Source organism: Triticum urartu, chromosome 3A (assembly GCF_056163025.1).
Source record: "Triticum urartu cultivar PI428250 chromosome 3A, HENAU_Tu73, whole genome shotgun sequence".
Lineage (NCBI taxonomy): Eukaryota > Viridiplantae > Streptophyta > Magnoliopsida > Poales > Poaceae > Triticum > Triticum urartu.
In genome coordinates this window covers 551,030,607-551,050,535 of record NC_141875.1, presented here as the reverse complement: position 1 = coordinate 551,050,535, position 19,929 = coordinate 551,030,607, and the positions used below count along the sequence as shown (strand labels likewise).

The 19,929-nt window shown below is 48.9% G+C and overlaps 1 protein-coding gene across 1 annotated transcript; it reads right to left on the bottom strand.

Annotated features, from left to right (window-relative positions):
- Nucleotides 1-16,517: 16,517 nt before the first annotated feature.
- Nucleotides 16,518-18,351, bottom strand: LOC125545017 (uncharacterized). Its single transcript, XM_048708851.2, has one exon. It carries the CDS (start codon nt 18,280-18,282, stop codon nt 16,924-16,926), a length of 1,359 nt encoding a protein of 452 aa, XP_048564808.1. The 5' UTR covers nt 18,283-18,351; the 3' UTR covers nt 16,518-16,923.
- Between the last annotated feature and the right edge of the window lie 1,578 nt (nt 18,352-19,929).

Below are 19,929 nucleotides of genomic sequence, written 5' to 3'. Positions count from 1 at the left end.
GTTTCTTCCCCCCTCTACTCTCTTGTAATGAATTGAGTTTCCCCTTTGAAGTTATCTTATCGGATTGAGTCTTTAAAGATTTGAGAATACTTGATGTATGTCTTGCCGTGCGTATCTGTGGTGACAATGGGATACCACGTGATTCACTTGATGTATGTTTTGGTGATCAACTTGCGGGTTCCGCCCATGAACCTGTGCATAGGGGTTGGCACACGTTTTCGTCGTGATTCTCCGGTAGGAACTTTGGGGCACTCTTTGAGGTCCTTTGTGTTGGTTGAATAGATGAATCTAAGATTGTGTGATGCATATCGTATAATCATACCCATGGATACTTGAGGTGACATTGGAGTATCTAGGTGACATTAGGGTTTTGGTTGATGTGTGTCTTAAGGTGTTATTCTAGTACGAACTCTAGGGCGGTTTGTGACACTTATAGGAATAGCCCAACGGATTGATTGGAAAGAATAACTTTGAGGTGGTTTCGTACCCTACCATAATCTCTCCGTTCATTCTCCGCTATTAGTGACTTTGGAGTGACTCTTTGTTGCATGTTGAGGGATAGTTATGTGATCCAATTATGTTAGTATTGTCGAGGGAACTTACACTAGCGAAAGAATGAACCCTAGGCCTTGTTTCCTATCATTGCAATACCGTTTACGCTCACTTTTATCACTTGCTACCTTGCTGTTTTTATTATTTCAGATTACAAATACCTTTATCTACTATCCATATACCACTTGTTTCACCATCTCTTCGCCGAACTAGTGCACCTATACAATTTACCATTGTATTGGGTGTGTTGGGGACACAAGAGACTCTTTGTTATTTGGTTGCAGGGTTGCTTGAGAGAGACCATCTTCATCCTACGCCTCCTACGGATTGATAAACCTTAGGTCATCCACTTGAGGGAAATTTGCTACTGTCCTACAAACCTCTGCACTTGGAGGCCCAACAACATCTACAAGAAGAAGGTTGTGTAGTAGACATCAGGAGTCGAAGTCGACGGCGTCGTCTGGCTCCTGGGCTCCATCGTCTGGTCACAGCAATCGGGTATAGAAAGGGTGGAAAGAGGGAGCAAAGCAACCGTGAGTACTCATCCAAAGTACTCGCAAGCAAGGAGCTACACTACATATGTATGCCTTGGTATCAAATGAAAAAGGGTAGCATATGTGGACTGAACTGCAGAATGCCGGAATAAGGGGGGATAGCCAGTCCTTTCGAAGACTACGCTTCTGGTAACCTCCATCTTGCAGCAGAAGAAGATAGTAGATGGTAAGTTCACCAAGTAACATCGCATAGCATAATCCTACCCGGTGATCCTCCCCTCGTCGCCCTGTGAGAGAGCGATCACCGGTTGTATCTGACACTTGGAAGGGTGTGTTTTATTAAGTATCTGGTTCTAGTTGTCATAAGGTCAAGGTACAACTCCAGGTCGTCCTTTTACCGAGGGACACGACTATTCGAATAGATCAACTTCCCTGCAGGGGTGCACCACATTTCCCAACACGCTCGATCCCATTTGGCCGGACACACTTTCCTGGGTCATGCCCGGCCTCGGAAGATCAACACGTCGCAGCCCTACCTAGGCACAACAGAGAGGTCAGCACGCCGGTCTAAATCCTATGGCGTAGGGGTCTGGGCCCATCGCCCATTGCACACCTGCATGTTGCGAGGGCGGCCGGAGAGTAGACCTAGCAACCTCCATTACAAAGGAAGTTGCGTTACGCGGTCCAACCCGGCGCGCGCCGCTCAGTCGCTGACGTCACGAAGGCTTCGGCTGATACCACGACGTCGAGTGCCCATAACTGTCCCCGCGTAGATGGTTAGTGCGTATAGGCCAGTGGCCAGACTCAGATCAAATACCAAGATCTCGTTAAACATGTTATCTTGAAATAACTGCGAACGCCGACCAGGATCAGGCCCACCTCTCTCCTAGGTGGTCTCAACCTGCCCTGTCGCTTCGCCACAAAGATCCACACAGAGGGCCGTTGGGACAAAGGTCCTTTCATCCCCCAATCCGTGAATCACTCACGGGTGCTCCACGAGCCGACTCGACTTTAGTCACCACATGTATCATGTATAAAGTATATAGTATATCCTCATGATCACCTCCCGAGTGATGACGGCCCGATAGTATAGCATGGCAGATGGACAAGTAGGTAGGGCCACTGATGATAAACTAGCATCCTATACTAAGCATTAGGATTGCAGGTAAAGGTAACAACAGTAGTAGCAAGGACAGGCTATGCATCAGGATAGGATTAACCGAAAGCAGTAATAATGCTACACTACTCTAATGCAAGAAGTAGAGAGAAAGAGTAGGCGATATCTGGTGATCAAAGGGGGGGGCTTGTCTGGTTGCTCTCGCAAGAGAGAGGGGTCATCAACACCGTAGTCGTACTGGGTAGCAGTGGCGTCGATCTCGGTGTCTAGCGAGAGAAGAGGGAGAACAAACAATAAATATAATGCAAACAAATGCATGACGATGCATGACATGACAAAGCGTGAAGTCAGATGTGCCCTAACGCGGTACGAGGTGGTACCGGTGAAGGGGGAAAACATCCGGGAAAATATTCCCGGTGTTTCGCATTTTCGGAGGATGAACCGGAGGGGGAAAGTTGCGTGTTTGCTATGCTAGGGATGCGTGGCGGACGAACGGGCTGTGTATCCGGATTCGTCTCGTCGTTCTGAGCAACTTTCATGTGCAAAGTTTTTCCATCCGAGCTACGGTTTATTTTATATTAATTTTAAAAGAACTAAATCAATTTTAGGATTTATTTAATTAATTAAATCAGCATTATCCAGAATAGTGTTTGCTGACGTCAGCATGATGTCAACAGTCAACAGGGGGTTGACTGGGTCAAACTGACGTGTGGGTCCCGTCTGTCATAGACACATCACCCTAACTAACATATTAGTTAGGTTAATTATATACTTTAGGTTAATCACATTTAATTAGTTTAACTAAACATGACTAATTAAGGTAATTATTTAGTTAATTAATTAATTTAATTATTATAGTTTTTAATTCCTTTTTTTATAAACATTCTGCAGGGTGGGGCCACTTTGTCATAGGCCCCTGGGGGGCCTTAACGGGCGCAGGCTACAGGGCGACGGGCGGGCGCTAATGGGCGACCCGAGCGCGGCGTCGCCCGAACGCAGGGGCGCGCCGGCGAGGATGGGCGGCTCGGGCGCAGCGGCGATGATGGGTAGCTGGGTGGCTACGGCAAAGCGGGTGGATGCGGGAGCAGCGCACGGGGGCTGCGGGCGAGGCCAAGCGCTGAGCGGGAGCGCGGCCGTGAGGCGGAGTAGAGGAGCTCCGGGGAGCGTGGCGAGGCTAGAGCGGCGGAGCCGCGACACGCGAGCGGGGAGCGCACGGGGCGGCCAGGCGAGGCGGGGACGGAGCGGCAGCAGCGGCAGAGGCAGCGGCGGCGGTGATCCGGGCGGCAACAGCGGGTCCGGCGAGCGGGCCGTGGGCGCGGCTGCGTGGGGGCAGGGGCTGCGTGCAGTGACGCGCTCGGCGCGGCCCCAAGCAGCACGCAGGGGAGGAAGCGAGCGCAGCGCGACGACGATGGCAAGCGCGGGCTGCGGAGCCGCGGCCCTGGGAAGCCAAGACCCAGGCGGGCGCGTAGGCGGACAGGGGAGGCCGGAGGAGGCCTCGGCGGGCGCGACCAGGCGGGCGAAGGCGAGGCGCGCATGAGTAGGGAGAGAGCGAGGAGGGGCGCGTGGAGATGAGCGTGGCGGCGGGGCTCACATGGGGGCGTAGGGAGCGGGGCAGTGGGAGTCGGGGTGGTCGAGGGGACGGCAGCGTAGAGGAGGCAGGCCGGTGGAGGGGCTCCGGCGTGGCGGCGTCCAACGGCGTGGCGGCGTCCAACGGCGAGGTGGCGTGGTCCTGGCGCGGGGGCGGCGACGGCGACCTTCTCTCGATCCCGATCCAATCGGGAGAGAGAAAGGGGGAGATATTTCATGGGGGGAGTGGAGGTGTCGGTGGGTGGGGTTTTCCCCCTGGTGGGGATAAGGAGAGAGTGGAGGGGCCGACTGGGCCCAAATGGGTCAGCCAGCTGGGCCTTCTGGCCCAGTTGGCCAGGGGGGGCCTTTTCTTTGTTTTTATTTTTTGTTTAGCTTTTCTCTTCTGTATTTTCTTTTCTTTTATTTATTTACTTTTCTGTTTTAAATCATTTTAAATTATTTAGGCCTTTTATAAAAAAGTGTTTACTACATAAATTTCCGGGCATTTATTTGCACACACCGAACATTTTTGTTTTAATTTTTGAAAACTTTTATTATTTAACTTTATTTTAAATTTGAATTTGAATCGGTTTTGAACTAGCGATAGGCTAGCAACAGTAACCGTGGCGACGTGGCATCATTATCGCAGGATTACTGTAGCATGATTATCCGGGCGTTACAAAACTCCTCCACTACAAGAAATCTCGTCCCGAGATTTAGGAGGTAGAGGGAAACAGTGTGGGGTATTCATCACGCAGGCGGTCCTCGCATTCCCAAGTGGCTTCATCTTCAAAGTGATGCGACCACTGGACTTTGAGGAAGTTGATCGCCTTCTGACGTGTGCGGCGTTCAACTTGGTCGAGAATGTGGACCGGATGCTCTTTATAGGAGAGGTCCTGTTGCAATTCGAGCACTTCATGATCCACTGCTCGGATTGGATCCTTGAAGCAACGGCGGAGCTGAGACACGTGGAACACATCAAGAACCCGAGAAAGGTTCGGCGGAAGCTCTAGTTGATATGCCACTTTTCCACGCCTTTCGAGAATAGTGAAGGGACCGATATAGCGAGGAGCTAGCTTGCCCTTGATCCCGAAGCGGTGAGAACCCTTCATTGGTGTAACTCGAAGATAAGCCTTTTCGCCAGGTTGATAGACCATGTCTTGGTGATGACGGTCATACTGACTTTTCTGACGTGACTGGGCAGTCTTGAGATTCTCGCGAATAATGCGAACCTGTTCTCGGCCTGTTGGATAATATCCGGACCGAAGAGTGGACGTTCCCCAGTTTCTGACCAGTTCAGAGGGGTTCGACACTTTCGTCCATATAGCACTTCGAAGGGGGACATCTTCAGACTAGCTTAATAGCTATTATTATAAGAGAACTCGGCATATGGAAGAGATTCCTCCCATTTCTTGCCGAAGGAAACTACACAAGCTCGAAGCATGTCTTCGAGAACTTGGTTGACATGTTCAACCTGCCCTTGCGACTGAGGATGAAAAGCAGTACTGAACGACAGATGAGTTCCCATAGCTTCTTGGAAACTTGCCAGAATCTTGAAGTGAATAAGCTGCCATGGTCTGAACTGATAACCGGTGGAATACCGTGAAGTGAAACAATCCTGGACATGTAGAGAGTTGCAAGCTGGCTATCAGTGATTGTTTCTTTGACCGCCAGAAAATGTGCAACTTTAGAAAGCCGGTCAATGATGACAAGAATAGCATCATTACCTTTCTGCGATTTGGGAAATCCAGTGACGAAGTCCATTTCAACATGGTCCCATTTCCATTCAGGAATAGAGATAGGTTGCAGTGTTCCAGCAGGCCTTTGATGCTCAGCTTTGATACGACGGAAAACGTCACACTCAGCAACATAACGAGCAATGTCCTGCTTCATATTAGACCACTAGAATCTCTGATGGATGTCTTGGTACATCTTTGTAGTACCAGGATGAATAGACAAAGGCGTATCTGAGCTTCTTTCATAACCTTTTTAGTATGATCCAGGTTTTTCCTCGAATGTGGTACCACTAGGTGACCTTTGAAGTACACGGCGCCATCATCGGCGATAGTGAAGAATGAGGGCTTTCCTTCTGCTAGATGGCGTTTAATCTTATGGACTTCAGAGTCATAACCTTGAATAGTCTTTATACTACCTACGAGATCTGGTACGACAGCCAGGGTATTTAGAGAACCCTTAGTAACAGCACGAAGATTCATTTTTTGGAACTCTGGGGGAGGGGGAGCGAGTGCTCCAGGAGGAACAATATGAAGGTTCAGCTTTCTAAATTCTTCGACGAGCGAGGGTTGAACTTTGTGAACCTGGAGGTGGTTGCAGTAAGACTTGCGGCTCAAGGCATCAGCCATTACATTAGCCTTGCCGGGGGTATAGGATATACCCACGTCAAAGTCTGCAACAGTCTCCATCCATCTCTGCTGACGGAGGTTCAGATCTGGCTGAGTAAACAGAAACTTCAGACTTTGATGGCCGAGAAGGTAATGTCGCCACTGCTTCAGTGCATGAATGGCAGCAGCAAGCTCGAGGTCGTGAACTGGATAGTTTTCTTCATGAGGGTGCAGTTGATGAGAGGCATAAGCAATCACTCTGCGCTCTTGCATTAGGACACAGCCTAATCCTTGACGGGAAGCGTCGCAGTAAATGACGAAGTCCTTCTTAGTATCAGGTGGAGCAAGCACTTGGGCAGAAGTCAACTTGTCTTTGAGTGCGTGGAAACTTTCTTGACACTTGTCTGTCCTTTCGAACTTGACACCCTTATGCAACAGATTAGTCAGAGGCCTTGCAATCTTGGAGAAGTTCTCGACAAATCAACAACAATAGCTGGCGAGACCGAGAAAACTTTGGACTTGCTTGACATTCTTCGGAGGAGTCCAATCGAGAATAGCCTGAACTCGTTCAGGGTTGACGGCAATACCATCCTTGAAGATGACATGCCCAGGATAGGTTACTTCAGGGAGCCAGAATTCACACTTGGAATACTTAACATACAGTTGATGCTCTCGAAGCTTTTCCAACACAAGACAAAGGTGTTCAGAATGTTCTTGGAAAATACAAGGATATCGTCCAAATAAACCACGACGAACTTGTCGAGGTAATCCATGAATATATAGTTCATCAGACGAGAGAAGGTGGGTGGAGCATTCGTTAAGCCGAATGACATGACGGTGTACTCGTATGATCCATACCGAGTCACGAAGGCGGTTTTTGGGATGTCCTCTTCACGAACACGGATCTGGTGGTAACCCAACCTCAAGTCGAGTTTGGAGAACACTGATGAACCATCTAGTTGATTATAAAGATCATTGATCCGAGGAAGAGGATATTTATTCTGAATGGTAGCTTGGTTTATAGGACGGTAGTCTTGGACTAATCGGTTTGTCCCATCCTTCTTCTTAACAAAGAGAGAAGGTGCTCCCCAAGGAGAGCAACTTAGGCGAATGAAACCTTTGACAAGAGATTTGTCGATTTCCTCCTTAAGCTCAATGAGTTCATGTGGCGGCATCTTGTAGGGTCGTTTAGCTATAGGGGTGGTGCCGGGTTTCAAGTCGATGATGAATTCGACAGCTCTAGCAGGGGGAATCCCTGGAAGTTCTTCTGGGAAGAGGTCTTGGAATTCACGAACGACGGGAGTGTTTTCAATGCCCTCGAGTGGTGCAGCGTTCAACGCATTCAAGGCATAAAGCCGTGCCTCGGCGTTCTGAACTAGATGATCTTGGTAAGCAATTATTTCATCAGAAGGGTGTAGCAGATGGACGACCTTAGTGGCGCAAACTATAGAAGCAGTATGCGCTTTCAACCAATCCATTCCCAGAATGAGGTCGATGCTGCAGGACTTCAGTACGATGGGAGAGGCAAGGAATTCCAGTCCTTCGATTTCAATCGGGACGTCATTGCAAATCATGGAGGTCCGACATTGGCCCGCGGGAGTGTGTACTAATAGCGAAGTGTTCATGTCCTTGCTTTTAATGCCATGCATGAATGCAAAATCCTCTGATATGAATGAATGTGATGCACCTGTATCAAATAAAACAGATGCTGGTGCTGAATTTACGAGGAGTGAAACCATCACAGTAGCGGGCTGGTCTAGAACTTCATTGAGATCAACGTGGTTGGCATGAACACGACCATAAGACCTGGCATTGTTGTTGCGAGGCTGGTTGCTTCCACGGCTAGCTGCAGGAGGGCCAGTTGATTCTGGTTCTAAAAGCAGTTCCTGGCGAGGTGACCTGGTTGGCCACACTTGTAGCACAGACCATTATTGGGAGTGGGAACATGAGCTTGGGGTGGTGGAGCTGGAAGCCTTGGCTGCCTAGTTGGTGGGGGAGGCAGACGCGGTGTAGCATAAGACTGCCTTGGAGCAGGTGCAGTTGGCTGGTACATGCAATTGGGAATCCATATCCTACGCTTCTGCAAGGACGGGCCCGAAGATGAGCCCGTGTCACGGTTGCGCCCGTGAGAGCTCTGGTGTTCCTGCAGACCAGTTTCGGCATTGATGGCCTTGTTCACCAAGGTGGCGAAATCAGCAAAGTCATGCACTAGAAGTGCGAGCTTGATATCAGCTTGAAGGCCATCACGGAACTTCTCCTGCCTGCATGCATCAGTTGGAATGTCTTCTTCATCATAGCAGGACAGATCCAGAAACTCTCGTTGATAAGCTTCAACCGTTTAGTTGCCTTGGGTGAGGTTGCGGAACTCACGCTTCTTACGGTCCATGACTCCCTAAGGAATGAAGCGAGCACGGAAAGCAGCTTGGAAGTCTGGCCAGGTGATGATTGTTCCAACTGGCAGAGTACGCCTGTGGCTGTCCCACCATTGAGCAGCGGGTCCCTTCAAGAAGAAGGAAGCAAAGGTGACATAGCTGGCAGGGGCTACATCAGCAGACTCCATGTCATAGGTGATGTCACGGAGCCAGTCATCAGCTTCCAGAGGCTGAGTTGAGCTGCGATACACAGTTGGGTTAAGGCACATGAAATCCTGCAGAGTCACTTGGGCTGGCTGCTGGTTCATATTGGGGCGAGGAAACTGAGCCATCATATTCTCCATGAACTGGCGATTCATCTCAAGTTGTTGGATCATACCAGCCATGTACTCAGGCGGTGGTGGGGCGTTGCCACCGCGACCACGACCACCTGGTCTAACCATCCTGCTAATATATAACAGGAGTAGTTCAGCATTGAGAAATTGCGAGGACAAGAATCATTCATGATGAAACATGCATAATGAAAGGAACACGATAGATACTACATATTAGTTGGCACATCTTACAAAAGTGATCATGCATAGAGTTCGGTACACAGACTAAGAACATCATAGGCGGCACGCAGGCTCGCGGCGAAGGCATCTAATACTAACAAGCAAGCCTACATCAGTCCCAGGAGGAACTGTGGAGGTAGGTGTAGCCTGACAGCTGGTAGTGACGCGAAGGGAAGACCTCCACGCGAGTAGCCTGGGGTCGGCGGATACTCTGGTGCGGAACCCGATGCACAGGTGGCAGGAGAGGACCAAATGCGGGAGAGTAGCCTCACACATCTGGCCAGCCGACGCCCTGGGGCATCACGGTCCTGGCAGGGTAGATCGCAGAACGCGATAGATCACCAGATCGGACAGAGGGGTGCAACAGCGTCAGAGCATGGTACAGGTGCTGACGAGTGGTGTACAACTCATGGCGAAGAGCTCGGTTAGCTCTATCCAGCCCATCAGCATGCAGAACCAGGTTCTGATGGTAGAAGGGCTCTCGAGTGACAGTGGAGTAGGCAGCAGTGTAGTATCCCTCCGCACCAACATCGGATGCGATAGCAATGTGCCTGAAGGGGGAGGTGTCCAACTCCTGATACTCTCCACGAAGACGTGTCAGAGCAGCATAAGCAGCATCGTGGACCGCCATGTCGATAGTCACTCCAACACCATGAGCAGTGTGCAGCACGGTAGTGGAGTCATACTCCCGAGAGTAGAGGTGGACGATGGCACGGTACTGCTCCTGGTTGAAGTCCTGGTACTCCTTGTAGACGGTGTACTCAGGGTGCCAGCGATAACCCAGATAGGTCATCATCTCAACCAACACAGCAGGTGATCTTGAGGCACCAATGGCCGTCATGTGGCGCACGACCTGTCTCGTGGGTTCCATCTGAAAACAAAGATGTTTTCACAGGAGTCAAATGACAATGTGGATAATGTTCCAACACTACTCTAAAGAATAGCTAGGGCTTATCCAACTTTGGGATGAACGTGGTCACGGGATCCTAATGTTAAAGTTAGTAAAATCGTTTAACCCGACTAGAAGAGAGTTCAGAGTCCCAGAGTAAGGATCGAGGAGTAAAAGATACTACTACCTCCCAGATGGCGACGTGGGCCCGTAAGGCACACAACCATGTTAGTAAAAGTTTTTGTAATGTCTAGACTCGACTTCGGCCAAGGAGTGTGGAAGGGGGATTCCTACAGGCAGTCGGCTCTGATACCAACTTGTGACGTCCCCGATTTGATCGTACACTAATCATACACGCAAACGTGTACAATCAAGATCAGGGACTCACAGGAAGATATCACAACACAACGCTACAAATAAATTAAGTCATACAAGCATCATATTACAAGCCAGGGGCCCTCGAGGACTCGAATACAATAGCTCGATCATAGACGAGTCAGCGGAAGCAACAATATCTGAGTACAGACATAAGTTAAACAAGTTTGCCTTAAGAAGGCTAGCACAAACTGGGATATCGATCGAAAGAGGCGCAGGCCTCCTGCCTGGGATCCTCCTAAACTACTCCTGGTCGTCGTCAGCGGGCTGCACGTAGTAGTAAGCCCTCCAGTGTAGTAGGAGTCGTCGTCGATGGTGGCGTCTGGCTCCTGGGCTCCATCGTCTGGTCGCAGCAATCGGGTATAGAAAGGGTGGAAAGAGGGAGCAAAGCAACCGTGAGTACTCATCCAAAGTACTCGCAAGCAAGGAGCTACACTACATATGTATGCCTTGGTATCAAATGAAAAAGGGTAGCTTATGTGGACTGAACTGCAGAATGCCAGAATAAGGGGGGATAGCTAGTCCTTTCGAAGACTACGCTTCTGGTAACCTCCATCTTGCAGCAGAAGAAGAGAGTAGATGGTAAGTTCACCAAGTAACATCGCATAGCATAATCCTACCCGATGATCCTCCCCTCGTCGCCCTGTGAGAGAGCGATCACCGGTTGTATCTGACACTTGGAAGGGTGTGTTTTATTAAGTATCTGGTTCTAGTTTTCATAAGGTCAAGGTACAACTGCGGGTCGTCCTTTTACCGAGGGACACGACTATTTGAATAGATCAACTTCCCTGCAGGGGTGCACCACATTTCCCAACACTCTCGATCCCATTTGGCCGGACACACTTTCCTGGGTCATGCCCGGCCTCGGAAGATCAACACGTCGCAGCCCTACCTTGGCACAACAGAGAGGTCAGCACGCCGGTCTAAATCCTATGGCGCAGGGGTCTGGGCCCATCGCCCATTGCACACCTGCATGTTGCGAGGGCGGCCGGAGAGTAGACCTAGCAACCTCCATTACAAAGGAAGTTGCGTTATGCAGTCCAACCCGGCGCGCGCCGCTCAGTCGCTGACGTCACGAAGGCTTCGGCTGATACCACGACGTCGAGTGCCCATAACTGTCCCCGCGTAGATGGTTAGTGCGTGTAGGACAGTGGCCAGACTCAGATCAAATACCAAGATCTCGTTAAACGTGTTATCTTGAAATAACCGTGAACGCCGACCAGGGCCAGGCCCACCTCTCTCCTAGGTGGTCTCAACCTGCCCTGTCGCTTCGCCACAAAGATCCACACAGAGGGCCGTTGGGACAAAGGTCCTTTCAGCCCCCAATCCGTGAATCACTCGCGAGTGCTCCATGAGCCGACCCGACTTTAGTCACCACATGTATCATGTATAAAGTATATAGTATATACCCGTGATCACCTCCCGAGTGATCACGGCCCGATAGTATAGCATGGCAGACGGACAAGCAGGTAAGGCCACTGATGATAAACTAGCATCCTATACTAAGCATTAGGATTGCAGGTAAAGGTAACAATAGTAGTAGCAAGGACAGACTATGCATCAGGATAGGATTAATTGAAAGCAGTAATCATGCTACACTACTCTAATGCAAGAAGTAGAGAGAAAGAGTAGGCGATATCTGGTGATCAAAGGGGGGGCTTGCCTGGTTGCTCTGGCAAGAGAGAGGGGTCGTCAACACCGTAGTCGTACTGGGTAGCAGCGGCGTCGTTCTCGGTGTCTAGAGAGAGAAGAGGGGGAAGAAACAATAAATATAATGCAAACAAATGCATGATGATGCATGACATGACAAAGCGTGAAGTCAGGTGTGCCCTAACACGGTACGAGGTGGTACCGGTGAAGGGGGAAAACATCCGGGAAAATATTCCCGGTGTTTCGCGTTTTCGGACGGATGAACCAGAGGGGGAAAATTGCGTGTTTGCTATGCTAGGGATGCGTGGCGGACGAACGGGCTGCGTATTCGGATTCGTCTTGTCGTTCTGAGCAACTTTCATGTACAAAGTTTTTCCATCCGAACTACGGTTTATTTTATATTAATTTTAAAAGAATTAAATCAATTTTAGGATTTATTTAATTAATTAAATCAATATTATCCAGAATAGTGTTTGCTCACGTCAGCATGATGTCAGCAGTCAACAGGGGGTTGACTGGGTCAAACTGACGTGTGGGTCCCGTCTGTCATAGACACATCACCCTAACTAACAGATTAGTTAGGTTAATTATATACTTTAGGTTAATCATGTTTAATTAGTTTAACTAAACATGATTAATTAAGTTAATTATTTAGTTAATTAATTAATTAATTGATTTTATTATTAATTATTTATTTATTATATATTTTTAATTCCTTTTTTTATAAATGTTCTGCAGGGTGGGGCCACTTTGTCATAGGCCCCTGGGGGGCCTTAACGGGCGCGGGCTACAAGGCGACGGGCGGGCGCTAATGGGTGACCCGAGCGACGTCGCCCGAACGCAGGGGCGCGCCGGCGAGGATGGGCGGCTCGGGCGCAGCGGCGATGATGGGTAGCTGGGTGGCTACGGCAGAGCGGGTGGACGCGGGAGCAGCGCATGGGGGCTGCGGGCGAGGCCAAGCGCTGAGCGGGAGCGCGGCCGTGAAGCGGAGCAGAGGAGCTCCGGGGAGCGTGGCGAGGCTGGAGCGGTGGAGCCGCGACAGGCGAGCGGGGAGCGCACGGGGCGGCCAGGCGAGGCGGGGACGGAGCGGCAGCAGCGGCGGCGGTGATGCGGGCGGCAACATCGGGTCCGGCGAGCGGGTCGTGGGCGCGACTGTGCGGGGGCAGGGGCTGCGTGCAGTGGCGCGCTGGGCGCGGCCCCAAGCAGCACGCAGGGGAGGAGGCGAGCGCAGCGCAGCGGCGATGGCAAGCGCGGGCTGCGAAGCCGCGGCCGTGGGAAGCCAAGACCCAGGCAGGCGCGTAGGCGGTCAGGGGAGGCCGGAGAAGGCCCCGGCAGGCGCGACCAGGCTGGCGAAGGCGAGGCGCGCACGAATAGGGAGAAAGCGAGGAGGGGCGCGCGAAGATGAGCGTGGCGGCGGGGCTCACATGGGGGCATAGGGAACGGGGCAGTGGGAGTCAGGGTGGTCGACGGGGACGGCAGCGTAGAGGAGGCAGGCCGGTGGAGGGGCTCCGGCGTAGAGGAGGCAGGCCGGTGGAGGTGCTCCGGCATGGCGACGTCCAACAGCGAGGCGGCGTGGTCCTGGCGTGAGGGCGGCGACGGCGGCCTCCTCTCGATCCCGATCCAATCGGGAGAGAGGGAGGGGGGATATTTCATGGGAGGGGAAGTGGAGGTGTCGGTGGGTGGGGTTTTCCCCCTGGTGGGGATCAGCAGAGAGTCTAGGGGCCGGCTGGGCCCAAATGGGTCAGCCAGCTGGGCCTTCTGGCCCAGTTGGCCAAGGGGGCCTTTTCTTTGGTTTTTTTGTTTAGTATTTCTCTTTAGTATTTTCTTTTCTTTTATTTATTTATTTTTCTGTTTTAAATCATTTTAAATTATTTAGGCCTTTTATGAAAAAGTGTTTACTACACCATAAATTCCCGGGCATTTATTTGCACACACCGAACATTTTTGTTTTAACTTTTGAAAACTTTATTATTTAACTTTATTTTAAATTTGAATTTGAATCGGTTTTGAACTAGCGATAGGTTAGCAACAGTAACCATGGCGACGTGGCATCATTATCGCGGGATTACTGTAGCATAATTATCCGGGCGTTACAATACAGGGCCGCCGTGCCGCTTGAATGGAGTTCTTTTTTGGTTCTTTTGCGAATTTTGGTGGCTCTCGCTCTGGCCAGTTTGCCTTCGATGATGAGATGCCATCTATGGACGATGGCTAGACGTAGAGGGTATGATTTACATCGGTGGTGACATTTCTAAGAGCATCTCCAATAGATAATACAAATTTAAAAATGTAAAAGTAGGAGCTATAAAGTTTACATCGCCAAAAAGTGCATTTTACATCTCCAAAAAAGAGACAACTCCAACATATGATGTATATTGGAGATGTAGAAGTGCAACTTCAATAGATGATGCAAAGTGATCTGGTCGGCGGCATTTTGTCAAACATGTTGGATGCGGTGGCCATGGGCGTGACCATGTCTTCCTCCATGGTCGCCGGCGGCGGCGGCGAAGGTGGAGTGGGGGTTCCTTGATCGGATGTGGACGCCACAGCTAGCAGCAGCGAATCGACCGACGCACCCACGGCCGCCTTCGATTTTTTTTGCCACCAGAGATGGATGGGTTCGTTGCCGGGTTGCGTCCCGCCGGCCACTTACACACCTCCACCGCAGGGATTGGCGGCTCGTTGCTTCTTTGTCGGCGGCGCGGCCGCGACGACGACCAGCCAGGGTGGGGCAGAACCGTGGCGGCGGCATGGAGGCGGAGGCAGGATTGGTGACGATGATCGCGCCAACAAAGGCCGCGATGGGGTGGGCGGCTACAGCGGAGGAGGCGGCGGGGTCGGCCAAGGCCTGAACAACAGTGGAGCTGTTCAGTCCAGACGCTATTCTTTCCTAACATCAGTAGCTACAATTGACAACCAATGAACATAAGTACTCTTTTTTTACGGCGAATAAAAGTACTCCGTAAGCAAGAGAAGCGACCAAATCTGTGTACATTTAAAATGTCATAGGAGTAATAATATGCAAAAGAAGCATATTCTCATGCAGTCATGTGGTTCCTACATCGAAATCGAATAGCCAGTAAGCTAAAAGGATACACGACCCGAGTGTTCCTGCGGGCAGATATAGCAAAGATAGCAGAACATCATCACCGCACAACCAACAGAGGAAAAATGGACTCTTGGTGAGTTGGAGATTGTAACAGGTTATGTTCTGGCGTTGTTCAGTATTTTGGGGGTCTTACAGTACCTTCCTGATTGTTTTGAACCATAGGGACGATCCAAAAGCAATGTGTGGTCAGTTTCACCAATGAAATTGGGAGCGCCAAGTTCCCAAAATATAGTGCAATTTATATATGACAGAAATCTGAAATGATTGCTACCAAAGATAAGAAACTGCAAGAAAACAAGCTTTGCGCATTGTAGATCAGGAAACTTACCTATGAATGGCCTTAAGGACAAAGTATTTCTCATAGCTTCAGTAAGAAGCAAGCTTTGTACATCAACATCAGGAAACTGTCCTGCGGAAGGCCTGAATAACAAGGTGGCTGATATGTCCTCATAGTTCCCGACGATCTTCCACGGTTGACAAAGCCATATGACAAAAAGGAAAAGGGAAATAGCCTGTAGTCCAGAGTATCAGGGGACAAATACATACCTTATTAGGGATTAGAGGATCCGTGGAAATTCTTCCATTGCTCGTATAGAAAGAGAAGTGTCACTGCAAAATAGTTGTCTAATAAACGATGATCAATCCACCTGAACAGTGCACAGAAAGTAATAATCTGCTGCCAGATATGGTAAATTTGACATGAACAAATGGAAAGCACAGCACTGAGCACTGGTCGGTCGATAAGGTGCAGCATCAACCTGTCAACCCACCAAGGCTCGAACCTGGGGTGGCTCACTACCTCTAATTAAAAGAAATGCACAAAGAGTAACATTGCTGGAGTCGTACAGGTAATACTTCATACATGATTCTAGTCCTGACATTTGACAACACTATCGGTATTTTAATAAAACCACAAAACAATTGTTTATTTGATTACATGCTTAATTTTTGCATAGTTTGAACTCTCGGAAGAATTTTGAGGATAGTCTCAAAGCCTAGCAGTTTCATACTGAAGTCAAATTCATCACAAAAACACAGCCTTTATTCAAATGAGTAAATATGGTAAATGCTAAAGAGCATTCTGTGTATATTCTCGTAATTAAAGGAGGTCGGCTCCTACCATCTTCTTAGGAAGCAAGAATCCGAATTGTGAGAAATCAGTAGTTCACCTACTATCCTAATTCATACAGTTCTTCCTTGTTTGGTTTACAACTCTACTAGCTCACTATATGATCAGATATGAAGATCAGTTCAAAAAAGGTGAAAAACAAAGCTCACTACAGCAAATGAAAATAGTACAACTATTGACCCCTAGTTTGGCAAACTAGTAACCTGAGAAACTACTATCGAAGCTAATCATTGATCAAAGGCCTTTTAACTTCATGTATGTCATAACATTTGCATTGTCCATGCTTCGAAGAGAAATACTATAATAAAAAAATAAGAATCAACAAAGTGGGAGGTATGTGTGTTTATCTTCATCACAGAGCTTAACAGTTGAATCATCAATGTCTAGAAAATAGAAGTATCCATAAAGTACACAACTCTTGGAGGATGTTTCCAAACACAAATATTACATTCATAAAAGGAATTTGATGCAAGAAGAAAAATCAGCACAAGCAAGACATTGCAGGTAAGAATAAAGACTTCCTGTGGATCTCTTCTAAAATGGAAAAAAAGATTTTCAATAAGTATTACATCACAGGGCAAGCTAAACCAATACCTTATTAAACTAGTTAAACCACTACTTTAACTTGCACTTCTTGTTCTATCATGCAAACAGAGAAACTGAGTAAAACAAGTCATGGTGAAATTTGGCATGCATCAGTCAAAGCCTGACCAATGAATTTTACTTTTCAGTCTTGTGTTCCACATCACACTCCTTTTCTTCTGATATTGCTTCTTACTCATCAGTTTCAGCTCTTAATTCACTGCCTTTTGCACTACCTCGCATCCTCAAACCCTTTCGTGAGTAGTACTTCTTCCGCCCGATATCAACAAGCTTGCCAGCCTCCTCCACCCTCGATGCATCTACCAATGCATTCACTACATCCTGCAGCACACCACACTCCACTCTACCGCTCCTTTTACCACTAAACATTTCATAGCAGTACCTCAGTGCACAATCCAGGTCTCCAGCCTGCAGAAGGTGTGGCACGAGAGTCTCATATGTTCCCTTATTTGCGGCACAGTGATTTTTTGCCAAATCATCATACAGCTCCTTGGCCTCCTGTAACCTCCCCGCTTTGCAATATCCTCGAATCAACTCATTGTAGGACACCGTATCGGGTTTTGGCCCGTCCTTCTCCAATCCCTCAAGCACAGCAGCTGCATCATCAATCCTCCCTTCTGCAACCAAACCCCGCAGCTTGGCATTGTAGCACTTTGCATCTGGCTCCAAATTCCTCTCCTTCATCATCTCCCATACTGTCTCTGCTTCATCCGTGGGGCCATTGTTACAAAACCCATTCAACAGAGTGTTGAAAGTAATAATGTCAGCTGAAACACCGTGCTTCTCCATGAGAAGAACAACATCAAGAGCAGCTGAGAGGTCAGGCTTCTGGCACAATGAGCGGATGAGTATGTTGTAAGAGTATACGCTGGGAACAATCGAGGGGTGGGTGGCTGGGATCTCCTGGAATGCAGCAGTGAGCCCATCGAAATCCCCGGCTTCGGCGTACGCTGCAAGAAGGGCGTTGAATGTCATGGTGGATTTATGCTGCGCGGGAAGTTCATGGAAGGTTGCGGTAGCGTGGGATGGCATGGAGGCACGGCCGTAGAGGCGGATGAGGCGCGCGGCGAATCCCTCGTCTGAGGTCTCGAGGAAGGGCTTCTGCGCTTCGATGATGGCCTCGATGCCGTCTTGGCGGCCGAAGGAAGTGAGGCGGCTCACCGCTACCTCGTACACGCGGTGCCGCTCGCGGAAGCGCGACGACACGGTTGACGCTTGGACGAACTCGGAGACCAGCTTATCAGGGTTGCGCTGCCGGATGAGGGCAATGAGGATATCGTCAAGGGGCTTCGGGAGCTTGTGGTCCGCATCGGACTCAGCTTTGGCGGCGGGCTGTACGCCGAGGGGCTCCGGGAGCTTCTGTCCCGCGATGGAGTCAGCATCGGCGGCGGACGGTTTCGGCGTCGGCGCCGGCGCGCGCTTGGTCTTGGGATTGCGCTTGGGTAGTTTGACGGTTGGCGAGGAGGAGGAGAAGATGCGGGAGAGGCTGTTCGCCCGGGTGGCGGCGGCGGCGGCGGCGGCGGAGGCCATGGGAAGACGGCGGGTGGGGGCGAGAGGAGCGGAATGGGCGAACGAGGGTTTTCCCTGCTCTATGCACTTCTTCTTAGTTAGGTCGTCAAAATGTTAGCCCATCTGACCGTCTCCCAAGTACCAGCCCGGCCCAGCCCAGCCCAGCCACAAAGAAAGTGATCAACATTTTTTAAATGTTAGAAAGTGATTAACATTTTTTGCATACACGTTCAATATTGTTCGAACGCTTATTCAATATTTTTAAATACTTGTTCAACTTTTTTCAATTATATGTTCTACATTTTTCAAATACTTATTTAGCATTTTCTTATAGTTATTCAACATTTTCAAATACTTCTTCAATATTTTTAAGGACGCGACTAACCACCAGTCGACTGGACACTAAACATCAGATCCGCACGATCGTACACCCACATCCCTCCCGCGCGACCCGCTTTGCCAGAGCCACCCACGATGACCCAGCCTTCTTTCGCGAGGCCCAGCATGCACAACGCATGAGGCCCAGGACAAAAAAGAAAGCCCCTCTCGCTCACCTTCCCCCGCACGTGACTTACCATCCTAAAACCTAGTTTCTTCCCTCCATCGCAAGAAACAGCCACCTGCCCCGATCTGTTCTCGTCTCTCCCCGGCGCGCCTCCATCGCCGACGACATGCGCCCCAGATCTGATCCACCAAAAAACCCACGAAAAACACTACCAAACACAAGGATTTAAGAAAGGGGTCTAGCTTACCACATCAACATCACAAGGGGTACCACATGCTACTGGGACAAATACCCTAGTTCATCTAAATTTCGCCATAATCAGGCAAAAATCAAGGAGGTAAGTGATTCAACCCCTATACACATGCTACATATACATTTCATACCAATAAAATCAAGGCAAAAAACATGGGAAAAGAACAACAAGAACTAAAGAACAAAGCCAACAAGATGCATAAGAAGGTAGCCTTTTACTACATGTGTGTAATTCCTCCGTTGTAATTGAGTTACCATTCAAATTCAGTCGGGTTACCAACAAAGATTGAATAAATTTGCCTCTTTTAATGCCAAAAAGTTGGTAAAAATTTATCCATGTTCCTACCTACAAACTACATCATTGAGTTACCATCATAAATCCATATAGGCTATCATCGTCATTCTATTAAGCTATCTTTTTTGAAGCATGTTAGAACTACATGTATGAAATTTCTCATTAATAACTGAGTTACCATTTCGAGTCAATATAGATTACCAAGTGTGTGCATTGAGTAATCAGCATCCTTTAACACTTATTCAACATAAAAAAGATCCTTTTTTATTGAACAAACCCATGTCAGAACAAGTTATCATGCTAATTTACCAGGAAAACTCAGAACCAAAGGTGCTAAAACACTACTCCCTCTGTCTCAAATTTCTTGTCTTAGATTTGTCTAAATATGGATGTATCAAGCCACGTTTTAGTATTAGATACATTCGTATCTAGATGAATCTAAGACAAGAATTTTGGGACGGAGGGAGTACAAGAATACCATTTGTTGATTTACATTGTTGCCACCAGAATTTTTTGATAAGAAATGATGTTGATAGGAACTATCGCTGTCATACTCTCATACGTTGGTTACTCCCAAAATGATACCTGTTATAAAAAAGAAGTAATCAGTGCAGAA

What these genes read in the sequence shown, in the direction of transcription:
- LOC125545017 (XM_048708851.2), bottom strand. Translation starts at nt 18,282, where the DNA reads ATGGCCTCCGCCGCCGCCGCCGCCGCCGCCACCCGGGCGAACAGCCTC.